The sequence below is a fragment of the Centruroides sculpturatus genome, unplaced genomic scaffold, assembly GCF_000671375.1.
Source record: "Centruroides sculpturatus isolate CEXI.00-Female unplaced genomic scaffold, Cexi_2.0 scaffold876, whole genome shotgun sequence".
NCBI classification, from domain to species: domain Eukaryota; kingdom Metazoa; phylum Arthropoda; class Arachnida; order Scorpiones; family Buthidae; genus Centruroides; species Centruroides sculpturatus.
Window position 1 is genome coordinate 99780 of NW_019385118.1, and position 17210 is coordinate 116989.

Consider the following 17210-nt stretch of genomic DNA (forward strand, 5'->3'; position numbering starts at 1 on the left):
TTATTGAATTTTTCAAGATTTTTAATAATCTTTTTTCATTTATTGAAGTATAATCTTTTTATAAAAAATTTTTGATTATTACCATTCCAATCTTAATAGGCCATAATGTTTCATTAGTTATACTTTTATAGAAATCTGGAATGAATTTATGCTCATTAAAACTTTTTGACTCAATTCAAAATGATATTCGAATTATTATTTGACTTAACTATATGTAGAATTATAGAAAGATCAAAATGTATATGGAAATAAAGAGAAAATAACTGAATATCTGCTGTACCAGTTAATTAATTTTAATCAATAGATAATATCTGATTTTAATTATTTTTTTTTTGGTTTATGTGTAATTCTCTTGGCCATTTCTGATATATAAATATATTCATCATTAGGTAATAATTTGTTTACAAAATAAAATAAATTAAAATAATAATATATAATTGTAAATAACAAAAAAAAATCTACTGAACAGAATTTAATTTTTCTAACCTAATAAATAAAATCAATAAAAAAGTTCTCACAGAGTCATTTCTTATATATTTTTCAAATTTTCTTGTATATTTAAAAAGTTTCTAGTGAGAAATATTATGGAATGTTGACTGTAACAATGAGCATAAATAATGATAAATTAGTGAGAACTAATATACTCTCCTAATATCAATTTATAGATTAAACTTTCAATAAATGTTCTAAATAAGCTAATTTAATAAACATATTTCACAACTTTAATGTTCACAACCATATTTCAAATTAAGTCTGTACTTGTGACCAGGGATAGACAGAATTTTGTCTGTATTTACTTGTAGATATCACCAGACTGCAGTTTCCGAACTTCCATTAATACGTGAATGAGTAGTTGCCACGGTCTTACTGGAGATGTCGTCACTATCGCCAGAAGAAGAAATTGCCGATAATGTTGGAGAAAAATTCTGAATATCCTGATGTAAAGAAGGTGCATTCTGTAATTTAAAATATCTCAATTTTAATCATATATTTGTATAAATAATAAATAATCAATTATTCTTTCAATTTAATTTTTCTTACTTTTTATGAGTTTAAAAATCCATTTTAATATCTAACACATTCACAATGTAATCAAATTTTTAAATAAGAATTTTTGTTAATGTCAGCCTCTTTAAATTGTTTCTTATTTAATCAATAAATACATTTTAAAATTATTTCAATGATAAATCTGTTGTTGTTTGTTCCAAACACAGTAACAAAGAGTCAAAAATAAATGTCATATGAAAAAACCCAGCAATGAGTCGCATAACTTTCTCAGCTTTTGACATTTTATTATAAAAAACTTTTTATATAAATTACTATCCCAAAAATCAAAAACCAGCAGAATTGGTAAAATTCACATTAGCAAACATTTTCTGCCATATTAAATGGATATTATCAGGCTTTTAACATTCTAATTCTGAACCTCACATGATGGAATGTTTCAATTTGAAATACAGAGCCTCATTTATTGGTGGCTGGATGCCTGAACAGTCTCATCATATTCATGCAGTATATGAGACTGTTCAGGCACCCAGTCCACCGCTAAACAAGCCTCTGTATATCAAATCAAAGCATTCCATCTTGTGTGGTTCAGAATTAGAATGTTAAAATCCTGATAATGTCCATTTCATATAGAGGAAAATGTTTGCTAATATGACTTACCATTTCAGCCAGATTTTAGTTTTTGAGTTGGTAGTTTATTTAAGCTTAACCAGTTTTTAGTAGTAATTAATTAATAATATAAAAACTTTACAAATATTATAAAATGACAGAAAACTTAATTTTGAGAGGAGAGATGACTTTTATAAAAAATTATAAATGCTAATAACAAGTAAAATCTTCATTAAGTCCAATCCCTCTTGAGATATGACATGTGACCGCACTGTATCTCTTTACCTCCTTGACCTTTAACCACCAAAATTTAATAGCATCAATGCCCTTTATACACAAGCTACCATACCAAATTTCATTTCTTAATCATTACCCCTATCCTGAGATATTAAATGAAATAGACACCAACACATACATACATTTTTTTAACAGAGTATCCCATGAAAATTATTTTTGGACACTGCATTCAATATTCCTGAATCCCACTTAAATAATATATATTATTTTGATCAGTAGCTTTAAAACAATTTTAATGACTTGATTGACATTATAATTTCACTAACTTCCTAAATTCATGAAAAGAAGTATTATTTAATAAAATTTCCAAAAATGTTTAGAAGTTAGGTAAAAATTATTCATACAGTCGACCCCCCTATAATTACGGTCCCTATAGTTACGATTCCTATAAAACTACGAAAAAATTGCTACCGGTATCCGTAAAAAATAGTAAAAGTTCCCTATAAACACCTCAAACGTCATCGGGAAGCCGAACTACTTTCCCGCCGTCCGTAGCGCCACGCTACGGAGAGATTTCTATCGTCTGGACAGTATTATATAAATTATATATAAATTAGGTACTGTACATATAATTATATATTAATTATATATAAATTAGGTACTGTATATATAATTATATATTAACTTATTGTAACTTTGTTATAATTAAATATATAATTTCCGCCGTCTAGCGTGGCGCCACGCTACGGAGATTTTTACGCTAACTATCGTCTGTCAGTATGTAAATTAGGTACCGTAAGTCTAATACAGTACTGTAATTTTATACATTTCTTGTGAAAGAAACATTTCTTATTCAACGGCGATTAAAATTATTTATATTAATGATGTCTCCGAAGTTCTACGAAGTTTTCACAGAAAAATAAGTTGTTAGAAATCGGCCGCTCTTTGCTGAGCTGTTCCGCGACGAAAACAATGTTGAGCAATGGCAATGTCGAATGGTGACACTCGGTAAGTAATCCTACAATTTTTTGTTTATAGCGTAGTTTATACGGATTATTCCCAAAAAATATATACGTATTTTGGAAATGTTGAGTCGGATTAGTCTAGAATCGATTAATTTTATGGAAGAAAATCTTTCAAACAGCCGTAGTCCGTAAACTTGACACGTGTCGGGTTGTGATTGGAAGGATTCGTAAGAAAGCGGATTCCTAGAGAATGGAACGTATCTCTATCTTATAGGGGGTTCGACTGTAAATAGAATTGTTTTATTTCTATTTATTTGTATTAAAAATTTTCATATAAACATATTAAATCAAGTAAAATTATTAAATGATATGAATACACTCATTGCCGTAAAAATCAGTGCACCAAGAAGGAGTTGCCGGAATCAAACAAAATTGTATGTGTGAGTGTAATGGTGATGTAAGTAAGTAATTGCAAAATGAAAGAAAAATAATTATTTATTGCAAGAAAAACTATAAATGAAAGGAGGGTCTATAACCCTGTTGGGCCACCTTTAGTGTTAATACAATGTCATACGAGTGGGCATGGAGGCATACAGGTGCCATATGCCATATGCAGAGCATCTCAGTTCGCAGTTGTTGCAAGCAGCCCTCTAGTTTAATCTAGGCCAAATTCCTAGATTGTGTGTGTGTGCAAGCTCTCTCTCAACCACTGGTCCCAACACCTCAGTTTTGTCAGAACAGCCTAGGTGGCAGGCTTTTTGGTGAGATGATCATCCAGCTTCTCTCAACCCAATGATCCTTTCCCTCTCAAACTCAGTTAGTTATTCATATGGTCTTTAATTGCAACATAGTCATAGTCAACAAGTCATCTCTAGTCATATAGCATCCCTCTGCAACAGATAAACTACATATAGGATGTCTTTGAATGCTTTTTTATAGGCCAAGGGATACTCTTTAATGGCTCATTGCATAATGCCTCTGCTAGCATTATGCAATGAGTCATCATGCTATAACTCTAATCATATCCATATCCACTTGAACCTTATCTACATACCAAGTTTCAAATCAATATAACAACTCCTTCTGGTGCGCTAATTTGTATGGCAACGAGTATATATCCATTATATATCGTATTTATTTGCATATAAGATGAGGTTTTTATTCATTTATCACAGCTTCAAATTCTTAGATCATTCTATATGCGCAAACGAAAGATTCTTTGCATTTTTGAAAATAATTTTTGTAAACCATGTATTTGCATTTTTTACCGTATGCATACTCTCTTGTATTTTAAAACAAAAGTGTTTTATCTAGGTCATTTGAATCGTTCTTGTATATTGTCAGGAGTAAAGATGAATAGCAATAGGAAAAGCAAAGCTTTTGAATTGAATTCCAGAATCACACGGGAGCACAATATACGTTAATCCATTCCCACGTGAAAACAGATGATTACTCGGAAATCAGAATTTGGAGTGTAATCGTACGGTGTAAGTGTAATCATACGTAAGTGTAATCGACGGAGAGTGGATTTTTTCATTTTTCTATTTCCTGTCAGGGAAAACAAAATAAAGATTTGCCAGTGGAAACACCGACAGAGGTGGTTAAACGCCTACCTGGTCTTCAGACTAGGTCATAATGGCAATTTTTGCAAATGGTCGCTACTTGCTTGACACTTGGATTCAACTGTTAAGAATTGGCAGAAAAAGGTTTCTGATTGTCTTGTCCAGCTTTACATGAACAAATTATGTTGTCAATTTTACAAGATTTTCCTTAAAAGTTTAAAATGACAGTAATTGTGGGATAATTTACGTTCATTTGATGTTTTACTTGTGATACATGAAATAAAAATTAGATTTGTATTAATAAATCTAATTTTCTTTATTTTGATCTTTAAGTCACACTTTGTCCTATATGCAATGTCGTCTTATATGAGAGTAAGTACAGCATTAACTGTATAAATAATTTAAATTTGTACTTTTTATACTTATAAATAACAAAAATAAATACAATAAAAACATGCACAACCATCAACACCAGTTAAAATCCCAAAAGACTTTATTCCTACAAATGTTTTAAAAACAATTATTATTGAATACAGAAACAAACAAAATACATTGAATACAGAAACAAACAAAATTCATTAAATAGAATAGAATTCAAATAAAAACTTTTCCAGTAGCAGAAACTGTGCATATGCATTGAAAAACAATCTCATATTTAAACTGGGATATGAAAAATATGAGATTATTTTACAGCACATGTGCAGTGCTTCTGCTACTGTAAATTATTTAAATTCTATTCTATTTAATGAATTTGGTTCAGTTCTGCAGTTCATTCAATGTAATTTACCCAAAATATGTGTTTTTTAAATGGATTAAAATGTTTATATGAGTAAAGTTTTTGGAATTTTAACTAGTGTTGATGTTTGTGAATGTCTTTATTATGTTTACCCAGTTAGTGCAGTGATGATGTTATAAAATAAACACTTTCTTTTTCAACATATTGATTTGGATAAGCCACATACGATGTATGACCAGAGGCAACTTCATACAAAGCAGGCATGTGATTACAGCAACAAATGTTTTTATAGGTGAAATTATATTTACATGATCATAAAACGATTTACAGATTAAACATTATATTAAAAAATTAAATTATATTTATATAAAATAAAGCAATTATATATAATATTAACTTAATTCTTAAAAAATAATTTTATTTAAAATAATTCTTATTGATTTTACCACAGCTAAATAATTTCTCAAAATCATTTTTAATATAATAGATAATTTAAATTACATTTAATGTTCTATCCTACACTTCCTCCAAGAGAAGTGATGACAAAATTCTAAAAATGTCTCTGTGTATGGCACATTCAAAAGAACACATATGGCATTGATGATATCATATGGAACTTGGGATTACAATCAGTGATACTTGAAATTACTAATTTTATACTGAATATATAATAAAATGGACTAAAGCATGTGATATTAACAACTTTACCAGATATCACAAAATCTTACACCATTAGAACAGTGTTATGAATTAGAACAGGCAAAATCCATGTAGCAAAACAATTATAACATGTCATAATTGTTTTGATCCATGGATTTTTTAAAAAAGCATGAAATATTATTAATTGATATACTTTGACTCTTTGGGCAGTACAAAGTTTCTCAATTTTTGGGTTAGACTTGCAATTTTATGATGTAAAATATGATGAGTCACACAATAAGATTACCATGTGACTCACAAGTCACATGGTCACATGAGTCACCAATGAGCCATGACAAGGGCTCACAAGTACAACTTCATAATATACTTCATATCACTTTTATCAATTTCATCATAAATTGTGAGTTTGTGTAATTTGTTGAATGATATTTCTAATTTTATATACTGAAGTGAGATGAGGATTAAAAAAAAGGCAAATGCCTGTATGTTGCTGGATAAATAAGAATTATGTCTTTATCTACAAGTATGTTTCATAAACTGAGAAAAGTAGCTACAGAAGAGCAGCTGATTTCATTAGCCTCAAACTAGAGGCTTTTTTGGTGTAGAACAACTCAGGTTGTGAGCAGATAAATGTAAGTGCCTTTCTTTTTACATTAAATGTCTATTTTTTTTTAATCTATGTGAACAAATATACATGAATATATACCATTTCTTTATTTTATTGCAACTTAGTAGTTAAAAAGAAGTAAAATTGGATGTATTTGAAAGACAAGGTACTGTCAACAGGATCAAGTGGTAGGATTCAATGTTAGTTTTGTATGACAATACCACTGTTTGCACTTCAATTTTATAAACAATGTAAAAAAACTCTCCTGATGTGGAGAAAACAACAAATATGCTTGATATTATTATGTTTCTACAAAACACCAACAAAACTATTCAAAATTCACTGCTACTAGTTATATCATGCACATTGTACCAGGTTAAATTATTTGAGCAAAAAGTTCCTTAAATATAATTTCCCTTTATATTATGCATACATTAAATTGGTGGTTTATTTTCACATTAAAATTGTCATTAAAATGTAGATTATAGTAGTAGTGTCATTATATGTAGATAATGTAGATTTTTAGTGAAAAATTTGCATTAAATTAATTAAACAGTTTTAGCAAGTGTTGTGACTCAAACAGTTTTTCATCCACTGTACAATTTTATAGGGAGACTTATTTTGAGGGGTAGATCAGTTCTTGTGAATCATGAAGAATAATTCATCATTGAAAAACTTTGTACCACTCTTTAAAAAGATTTAAAACAAGAAAAAACAACTTTTATATTATTTAAGAAGCTTTTTCATTCATCTTTTCAGAACCATTTCATTTCATCCTCGAGTGTCGAAAAATTCTAAATCATTTTAAATATAAAAACCCTTTAGAACTTGTAGCATTTGAGGATTAAGAAAATTAACTTCAAAAATTTACATAAAGGGTAACAACCAGACTTCTTAAATATGGTAAAGATTATCTTTTTGTGAATTTATGAAAAGATCACAATGAAGATATTCAATAACTGAAGCTTCTCAATTTGAATCTCACTGTATAGTCACGACTCAATTTGACAACAGGGCTTGTTTGTTTTTGTGACCATCACTAAACTGAAGTACCTTAAACAATGAGAACTGTAACAGAAGTGATGGCAAATGGTCAGTGATGGCACTGAATGATCACTACATTAGGAAACCATACCAACACCATCTTAAAAGTGATAAAGGTATGTCCTATAGTTGCCATGTGACAATTTGCTGCAGTTGTGACATGCTGACCGGTCATTTACATAGCATAAGGCAATAATTGCCAGTCATGGGCAAATGGCAACTGGTGTAACTTTGAGCACAGACAGATCATTGAGGCCTGGGGCAGGTGCTAGTATTTCCAAAACAGCTGTGCTGATTGGTGGTGGCAATATCATAATCTGGTGTGCATTCTTTTGGCAAGGTCTAGGGCCATTGGTCATCATCCTACAATCCTTGAATGGTAAACAATACAAGGACCTGTTAGATGATCCTCTGCACCCAAATCTCCAGATTATGTTTTCTAACAACAATGCTATGTTTCAACATAACAACATATTGTGTCGCTGAGTGAGGCTTACAAATGGTTGGAGGAACATGACAATAAATTCCACACACTATCTTGGCCTCCAAACTCACTAGACTGAAACCCTATTGAATGTTTGGAATATGCTGGAACATGTGGTGAGATTGTTGCCCACTTCTCTATGAAATGTGCACCAACTGAAAACTGTTCAAGCAGGCATGGGTCCAGTTAAGAGTAGAGGATGTTCAGCATCTGATATAGTCCATGCCTTAGCATTTGCAAACTGATCATGCAGAAAGGTGGACAAACCGACTATTAGGCAGGTGTTCCTTATGTAATGATAGTTCAGTTTTTCATTTTCATGTTTTTCATGTTTCTCATTGTTTACCACCAATGAATGTATTGACCTATACTTATATTTATTAAAAATTGATTATCCAATAAAGCATATTTTGGCTATTTTATTGAAGTTGGAGAAGAGTCTTAGGTTGAACAGAAATAATAAATAATTTAGCAATAAACTTAGTGTGACACACTGTCTCTTACTATTCAAATAGTTCTTTTCTCAGATGTTTAATGTCTGGCCAAATCTAGCATGGCATAAAACAAAGCAAATTAACCTCAGTGCTTTGAATCCTTTATGCAGTACAGTGGATATCTAGACAAAAAAACATATTTCAATATGATAAAGTTACTATATATAGTGATAAGGCTGATATTTGAATAGTTCATAATATTCTATGAACTATGATACATGTTAGCACTCCATAATTACCAAAATTTTATTGAGAATTTATAGAATCCTCTTTTATATTGTATCTAATGCAAAACCACTAAAGACAAATCTTATCAAATCATAGAAGAAAATCAAATAGTTTACATAACGAATGGAATTTATGAAAACAGAACTAACCTATAACTGTTGAATAATATAATACAATGTTCCACAATATTCTAAGTAAAAAGTATGTAAATATATGCTTATAACTATATGAAGTACACATGTCCAAAACTTAAGGATTAACACAATTGCTAATGATGATAATTAGAAAAAGTCACTTGGTGATCAGCTTGCCACAATGTTATGAGTGCTACATAGCATGAGGCAGACATGTTCTCTACTCACAGGTCTCTCTGCCTGGGTTTAGTTAAGCACTTCCCACCCATTCTCCATCTATGTCCAACTGCTGTGAGGTTTAGGAATGGCACTAGGAGAGCTATATATATATATTTATATTTATTGCTAGGAGAGCTATATATATATATAGCTCTCCTAGCAAAAAAGATATATATATATATATATATATCTTTTTTTTTTCACTAAAGACTTACTTTTATTGCTTTGATTTGTAAAACCCTACAAGTTATGTATTATTATGAGTATTACTGTGTTATACATTGAGTAATACAGTTCTTGCCTTATTTGTCTGCATTCATCTACAGTTCTCTCTATTCATGTATACAAATGTCCATCCTTAAGTTTTGCACACATATATATGATGTGTGTATATTCTAAAGCTTTTGATCAATTTAAGTAACAAACCTTTCTACTTTTATCTGTTTCTAAATTTTCTCGTAATTCATTTGAAGAATGACAATTTGCCTGATCATTTATTCCCATTTTTGATACATCTGCTTGACTTTCCAAGTTGTGCGATAAATCTGGATTTGACAAACTTGAAAGTAAATCATTTGGAGTATGATGACTACTTCCATATTCACTGGTATTACCTTCCTCTTCTTCTGAAAGAATTCCTTCAGAGCTTAATGTAGAAATTGATTGTCCACTACATCTCTGATGAACATGAGACAACCTTCTGTTATTAAAATAAATTCAAAATTAATATAATATAATATAAATTAGAAAATTTTATGTCTAAACTGATAAATTTAATTTAAATATTTAATTATATCTAAAAATTTATTTGCATAAAATATAATACATTATTTATTTAACTGTATGCTAACAACATTAAAAAAAAATAGCAGTCCTAAATAACTATTTATTTCACTAAAAATGCATAAAATAAAAAGCAATCTTTAGAAAATAAATAAATAATTGATGTAGAATCAGAAATATGTAATAAAAAATGGAGATTCCCATTGGAGAAAATAAAGTTGATCCCATTTTCATCAATTGTAATGCCATCTATGATTACACCAATAGTCCCATCTTATGGTATGGCCTTCTCACCGTAACATTTTTAGTTCAATTACTTTTTTGTAGCATGTATATTTTTTGAGTTATTCTATTGGATCCATTAAAATGGCTCACCCTGTGTAAAGCAATACATAATTAAAGATAAAAATTATAACTTATTTCTAACTGCTAAAAATAATGATTTATCTTTCAAATAATAACAAATTGATAATTCCTATAAGGTAATACAGAAATAAGTGAAGGGATAATGACAGACATGATATTTTTTATCACAAATTTATGTTATCAATATAAATATAAATCAGTTAATAGAATCAAAATAATTGAGCCTAAAGAAAGTGAATTTTCAGTAAAAAAAATAATAATAACATTTTTAAAATTATCAAAGTAATATAATTCATCAACGCACAAGAAGATGAATTTATATTATATTATAATTCAGCATCTAGTTTATGTGAGAAGTTGTTTTATAATTCATCATTAAATATATACAAAGTTCTAAGTAATTTTTAAGTTTCTATTTAAAATGAAGTAAAACAGATTTAATTTTTAAACCATTTTGAAATCAATCTAGTTCTAAGTTTAATCTTCAGAAGATTTTGAATATTTTATTATTTAAATTAATTATAGAAGCTTTTATACGACATTTAAATTTTTCTGAGAATAAAATATAATTGAACTTTTAGAGCATTCAAAACTTGCATTGTTATATTAATAAATTTTAAGTAAAAGATAATTTTTATTAATAAAGTATTTATTTATCCTTTTCCTTTTAAATTTTTGTCTCTCTGCCCTGTGGATATTATTTTCCATGCCCATGATGCGTTTGGCAAGGCCCACAATATGGCAGCTAGGTAATAAGGAACAGGATCAACATATCTTGGACAGACCACCCATGAATAATTTCCAGGTAGTTTGCCTGGATTTGATTCCAGGTCCCTGAGAGCAGTAGGCTGATTCTCTAACCATCTTGGTCATCTGACCATTGGAAAAAAAATTTATCATCAATTAGAATACTTTATTCTAAATTATAGTTTTTATTTATCTGTATTTAATTAATTTTCTATTAAAATATTTCATGTTCATAATAAATTCTAAAGAAAAGAAAAATATCTTTAACATCATTTAGTTTTGTTTTTTTAACATATTTTCTATACAGTAGAGTCCCAGAAACGCAACTTTTGATAACTCGACATTCCATAAAATTCATCATATTGTTCAAAAAGAAACAAACAAAAAAATAAAAAATACAATCTAATTTTTATCTCTATAACTTAACACTAGGATCAGTAAGTTATTGTTCTTCATTGGCAATACTCAATAATAGCAACAATTCCACATGTTAGCAATAAATGTAACCTTTTGTCGAAGATGCCACTGCAAGCACTACGTGAATAGCCAATATTTTTTAAATTAAAATTTAACTAGAAATAGAAGTACAGTAAAGTATAGAAATAGAAATATAGAAGTATAGAAATAAAGAAATAGAAGTCCAGAGTTAAGATTTTCATTATAAAAGTGCTCAAAACATGCAGTTCTTGAAAAAGAGTGTGGGTTCTCCTTTTAGAGAGAACAAATGCCAAGATGAGACAATGCTGCACTAGGTAAAACCACTTAGCTCATGCATGATTTTTTTAAAGACTTTCCAAAGATATCAGTGCACAAATACATATAAGAAGCAGAAATATTTAGCACAATTGGAAACAATAATTATCACAGAAATAGCTACAGTATATTATTGTTCATGTAGTTTGATAATTAGATTATATCTGTATTTATATGCAATAAAAGTGCACAAAGCACAAATTAAGAATAGTGTTCTTGTTTCAAACCAAACAAAGGTAGGAACAGCCTGAAAAAATTAAAATGGCATGTTAAACAATCATAAAAGACAGATTTGTACAGTTTTAAATCCAAAGATATGTAAAATTGTGTCTAGGGGATTGAAAAAAAAAAAAAAAACTGGAAACTCCACTATCCAATAAGGTGGCATATTTAACAACCCAGCATAGCATTGATCATGATGATGCTGGGTTATTGAAATGTCACTTTATTCACTATTGATACATAGTTAATACATACATGAATTTGCACATATAATACACTAAATTCTACTATTTAGACTAGTATCATTGCTATGCCTTAAAATTTATCATTTTCAGTAACTGATCACTTCCTCAGTCCACATTAAGTAGAGTTTGCAGCACTCTACTGTAATATTATAATTTTTCTATTTCTGTTTCTATTCTATATTTAATTATAATCTAAATTATAACAACCTAATTTTTTTTATAATAGATGTGAATCATAAACATCAATTATTTAAGCATTTTTTCAGGAAGTTTAAAATTGATAAATGAAGTTTGAAACATAGAATTAATAAATATTAAATAAAATTAACAATAACTTACATAGAATTCCTTAAGACATAATCGTCGCTATCATCAACTTCGCCTTCTTCTTCTGATGTTGTATAATGAGGATCCTAAATAAAGAATACAATTATATATTTCTAACATTCATTTCTAATGATTCAATTAAGAAATGTTATACATACCATATTACTGGTAGTATTTATATTATTCCTTCTGTTTGGAAATGTTAAACGAGTTGGTGATTCATCACTGTCTGTACTTATTCCTCTTTTTAAAGTTTTTAATTGAAAATTATGATAAGTTAACTTTTCTGAACGATTTCTATTCATTTTAATTGTTACCCTATCATTGCTTGTCATTACTTTTTGTTGGCGATTCATATTCGAATCTCTTTCAGTTTGTTCTAATTGACAATTACACTTTTGACATGAAGCTGCAACATCTGGTAGTGATCCATCCAAACTCCTCCTCCAAAGAATATCATGTTCACTATTGCTTGAAGTTTCTTTATTATAATTTTGCACTGATTCTGAATGTTGTCTGGAATTTAATGTTCCACAAGGACTAATAGGATCTGTTTCACTCTGCATATCAACACTTTCAGTCTGAGTTTCTGTATCAACATAACTTCTTCTTTCACAACTAGAACTCCATCTTGGAGATGGCACTTTGTTTGAGGATATTAAATGATTATAACTACCTGAGCCACTTTGACTGTTACTACGTCGATGTCTCTGTCGTCTAATTCGAGCTTTGGCCGAACCATGTAAGGAAGAACAATCAGTTATAGTCAGGCCAACTTTCTTAGGGCTTTCAGAACTAAAAACAAAAATAAATACAACTACAGGTTAATAAAATCAAATTTTAGTAGTAACTTGGTGTCTTTTTATTAAAAATGTTTTTTATTAAATAAAAAAGTTTTAATTCTATTATCCATTTCTACATTTGTATCATATTAATTTCTGTTTGAAATTTAGTTGAAAATATTGCAAATAAAATATTGCTTTTAATTAATTAGAAAAGGGATTCTCTTTTCTGAATATCACAAAATATTTAATATAAAGAAAAAATTTCCAAACATACATTAAGAGTCATAAATTTAACTCTAATATGGATTGTAAAGAAATAAATAAATTTAATTAATCAGTACAAGCATTTGATAAATTTGCAATCATAAAATGGAGATTAATCCAATAAAGGAATTTCAAAATTCCAGGTATTCAAAAATCCATCTATAAAACATAAAATTAAGTAATTATTATTAGAAATTATTCATTAGCTATAGTATAATAGATGATTTAACTCTTGCATTAATCATAAATCTAAGTTAACACATTTTTGAAAATTATAATATTCTTATATTTGCTCGTACATTTTTAACACATTCATAGTAAAACTTAAGAATTTTCAATTACTACTTAAGTAATATTCATTTTTTACAGAATGTGCACATTTTGAGGAATTGCATACAAATACCATGTCTACTTGAATATACTGTATTTTCAAAGATAGTATAATAAGGAAAAAATGCATATTACATTTGATATTATTTGATACAGTATATTATTACAAAAATTATATTATTTAAACAAAACAACAAGTGACACCATGCCTAAAAATATTAACAAATGCAATAAATAAATAAAGTACACATAACTTGTCAACATGTCAATAAAAATGAACCTAGCTAAACAGCCCAGGGTAATTTGCTTTTGCTAAAATCCAGGCCGACACTCACGTTTTATTGTAGATAAAATTAATCCCCTACAACTCTATTAAAAAAGGGAATACATCATATGCTAGAAGAATACCTAATAGGTTATCTTTATATTGCATTCAACCCAATTGGTCTAATATCTAAGTTAAAAACTATTATAGTAACAGATGATGAGTGCCTCATTGTACTGGACTTCATGTCAATTTACCCCTCCATCAAGCTTAAACTATGCTTTTGCATGTTAAGAAATTTCCTATTGCAATGTATACATAATTTGCATAAATACCATAAGCATATCTTTGATATAGTACACTTACTTCATCTCTCTCTTCACTTTTAACCAGCATACATATTTACAAAACTAAGTTCTTATGGTTAGCCCCTATGTGGAGACTTGTGGGGACTTATGTGAACTACTAATCCATTCACTAGAACATCAAATTCTAAGAAAATTTCTACCTAATATATTAATATACACTAGATATAGTGAAAATATCTTAATTGTGTGGAGTACAAGCTTTTAACAACAAATGTGGTTTAACTCTTAAGTTAGAACAGAACTGCCTAGTCCATTACTTGGATCTAGAAATTGAACTATACAATGAAAAGATCACTGCACATGGGTTTATTGTAAACCCAAACACCAACTTTTTTCATTATATCAAACTCTAATGACCCTATAAGATATAAAACAGTAATCTTTAAATCACTTATTAATCATACTCACATCCACTGCTCCCATAATAGAGATACAGTGTAAGAGATAAACTTTATTAAAAACATAGTCAAAAACATGGCTACAGTGCAAGGCTCATCACCAAATTAGCTAAAAATATAAAACTAAATACTGACATCAACAGATAAGCAACATATAACCCAAGATCGTACATACCAACCCTGGTGTACAATCTCAGGGTATACAAGGTATAGCTAGGGAGGTAAACAAAAATTTTGTGTATAAGCAAAACCTGTCAGTCTTTCATTTACTAACAAATGGAAAAACTTTATAGACAGCACACAGGTCCCAGTTGTACGTAAAATTCCATTACTAGATATCATGTTTGTCTGAAATTGACTACATAGGTTCAACTAATAGATCATTAAGGACAAAAATAAGGGAGCATGTGTACTATTTTAAGAGGTTTGCTTTATGTTTATGAGCTATTTATAAAGTACTTAAAACCTTGTGATACACAGAAACATAGGCACACTTACTTTAAGTATTTTATTTCTGATCCTTATCAGTCTGAATGATCTCTGCTCATACACATCTGTTCCCACGCGTCCCTGTCCCTGTGATGTTGCCAGATCTCTCTGCAACATGTACAACATCTTAAGCATGAATTATAACACTGCTCTGGCCCAATTTGCTAGCAAGTACGAGTGTCCCCATGTTGGGACAAGGCTAAGCTCCTACACACACCTTCGACATATAACAGCTAAGAATAAGAACATATCAAAATTTATAAAGCAATACTCAAGGGAAGTTCCATTAATAGTAAAGAAAATATTAACCTATTACAAGCTCAGCAAGCAATGTTATGTTACCTCTAACAGTATCAATCTTTAACACAACACTGTAAATTTTGTCACTCAATCACTAATTATCAATGGGAGTGTAACAACTTTTTCAAAAAAGTTTTTTTTATTCTAGTCTATGTCTAATCTTATTATAGAAAGTTATGTGCATATTTAAAAACTTTTATTATGTCATATTTTGTTGTTATATGTACAGTACTGTATGTCACATATAAGTTTTAAATTTGAATATCGTCACATGGTGCATAGAATGTTCTGTTTCAATAAAAGCTGCTCGAATAACATTCAATTTATGGAACAGTATATTAACCTGACAAAGATCTCTGAAAGTGATCACAAACTTTTGTTCGGTTGTTTTTTACATTGAATTTATCTGCTGGAACCAATACAGAAGGTAACTGACTATATCCTTTTTCAGCTCCTGAGGTGTTTTTACACAATCATTATAATCACTAAATGTGCCATGTGTAAAGGTGAGCAACAGATGGAGGTGGAGTGGCTTATTTTTAATTATCTAGATGTTTTATAAATGCATTTCTTCAATAAAAAGTTTTAAGATTAAGTCCCTCTTTTATTTTATTCATATTTCAAAATGAATTTTAAATATTGGAGGATATGAAATAATATTACATATGCAGTGTAACAGCTGAAATATGCCCTCTCATGGAACTTTAAAAGTGCACTCACCAAAGGGCTAAACTAAGAATCTTTAGATATACATTGATAAGCTTTTGATTGTAATTTTAATCTTTTAACTGTGAAAAATTTTGTTTGTAGAGTCCTATATTTGAATGTCAGACATAACATTTTACATATTTTCAGATATTTGAAAATATGTAAAAACTTCTCTCAGGAAAAGACATTTTTTAATTAAATTTTCTAAACAAAGGAAAAAAAAAAAATAGAATTAAGGAATCAAATGTGTTTTTAATTCCTTAAAATTCCAGTACTGATAAAACTGTACCTTGTATTAATAATTTTCTGGTTAAAATTTCATATGTCACTTTACGTGTAAGATTTTTTTTTCTTTTTTTTTTCTTTATCTTAATTCAAATTTTATATTGTCTTTAAATGATAATTTTCTGTATTTAATTAATAAATTTAAAATTTGTTTTTAATTTTATCTTATATTTTTATTCAATAATTTCTTCCTTCCTTGTTTATAGGGAGTTTGGGCCACTATTTCCCATCATCATTATTACTAATACCAGGTAAATAATCTAAAACTTTAATCACAAGAAGTTGTTAAATTATATAAATATTACATTATTATAATTAAAATTATATTAATTTAATTCAAAATTAATATAATTATTAAATTTAATACAAGATGGCAGCTTAACTGTCTACCTTTAGTCCAAATTAGTAAGGTTTATAAAATTAATTTAGCCAAGTTCTAGCTTGGTAGTTAATGCAGACTTATCATTTAATCATCAGAACATTTTAAGCTTGTTTTTCTCTATACAGTGGTGCCTCGTATAACGTACACCTCGAATAACGGACGCTGTGAACAATGGACTTTCTGTTTTGGCCGTTACGTGACTCGAGCAA

The 17210-nt window shown here is 28.9% G+C and overlaps 1 protein-coding gene across 5 annotated transcripts in view; it reads right to left on the reverse strand.

The window, feature by feature from the left end:
* Window positions 1-475: 475 nt before the first annotated feature.
* The window catches only part of LOC111635016 (mitogen-activated protein kinase kinase kinase 13-A-like), an 81686-nt gene continuing 64951 nt past the window's right edge, over window positions 476-17210 (reverse strand). For 4 of the 5 annotated variants that reach the window (XM_023379859.1, XM_023379857.1, XM_023379858.1 and 1 more), the window contains exons 12-15: window positions 12586-13222; window positions 12440-12513; window positions 9411-9684; window positions 476-956 (exon numbers count right to left, since the gene is read on the reverse strand). In XM_023379859.1, the coding sequence (XP_023235627.1) occupies window positions 807-956; window positions 9411-9684; window positions 12440-12513; window positions 12586-13222 (1135 nt within the window). In that variant the 3' untranslated portion in view covers window positions 476-806. The remainder of the gene's footprint in view (window positions 957-9410; window positions 9685-12439; window positions 12514-12585; window positions 13223-17210) is intronic. The other variant, XM_023379861.1, reaches the window with a different exon arrangement.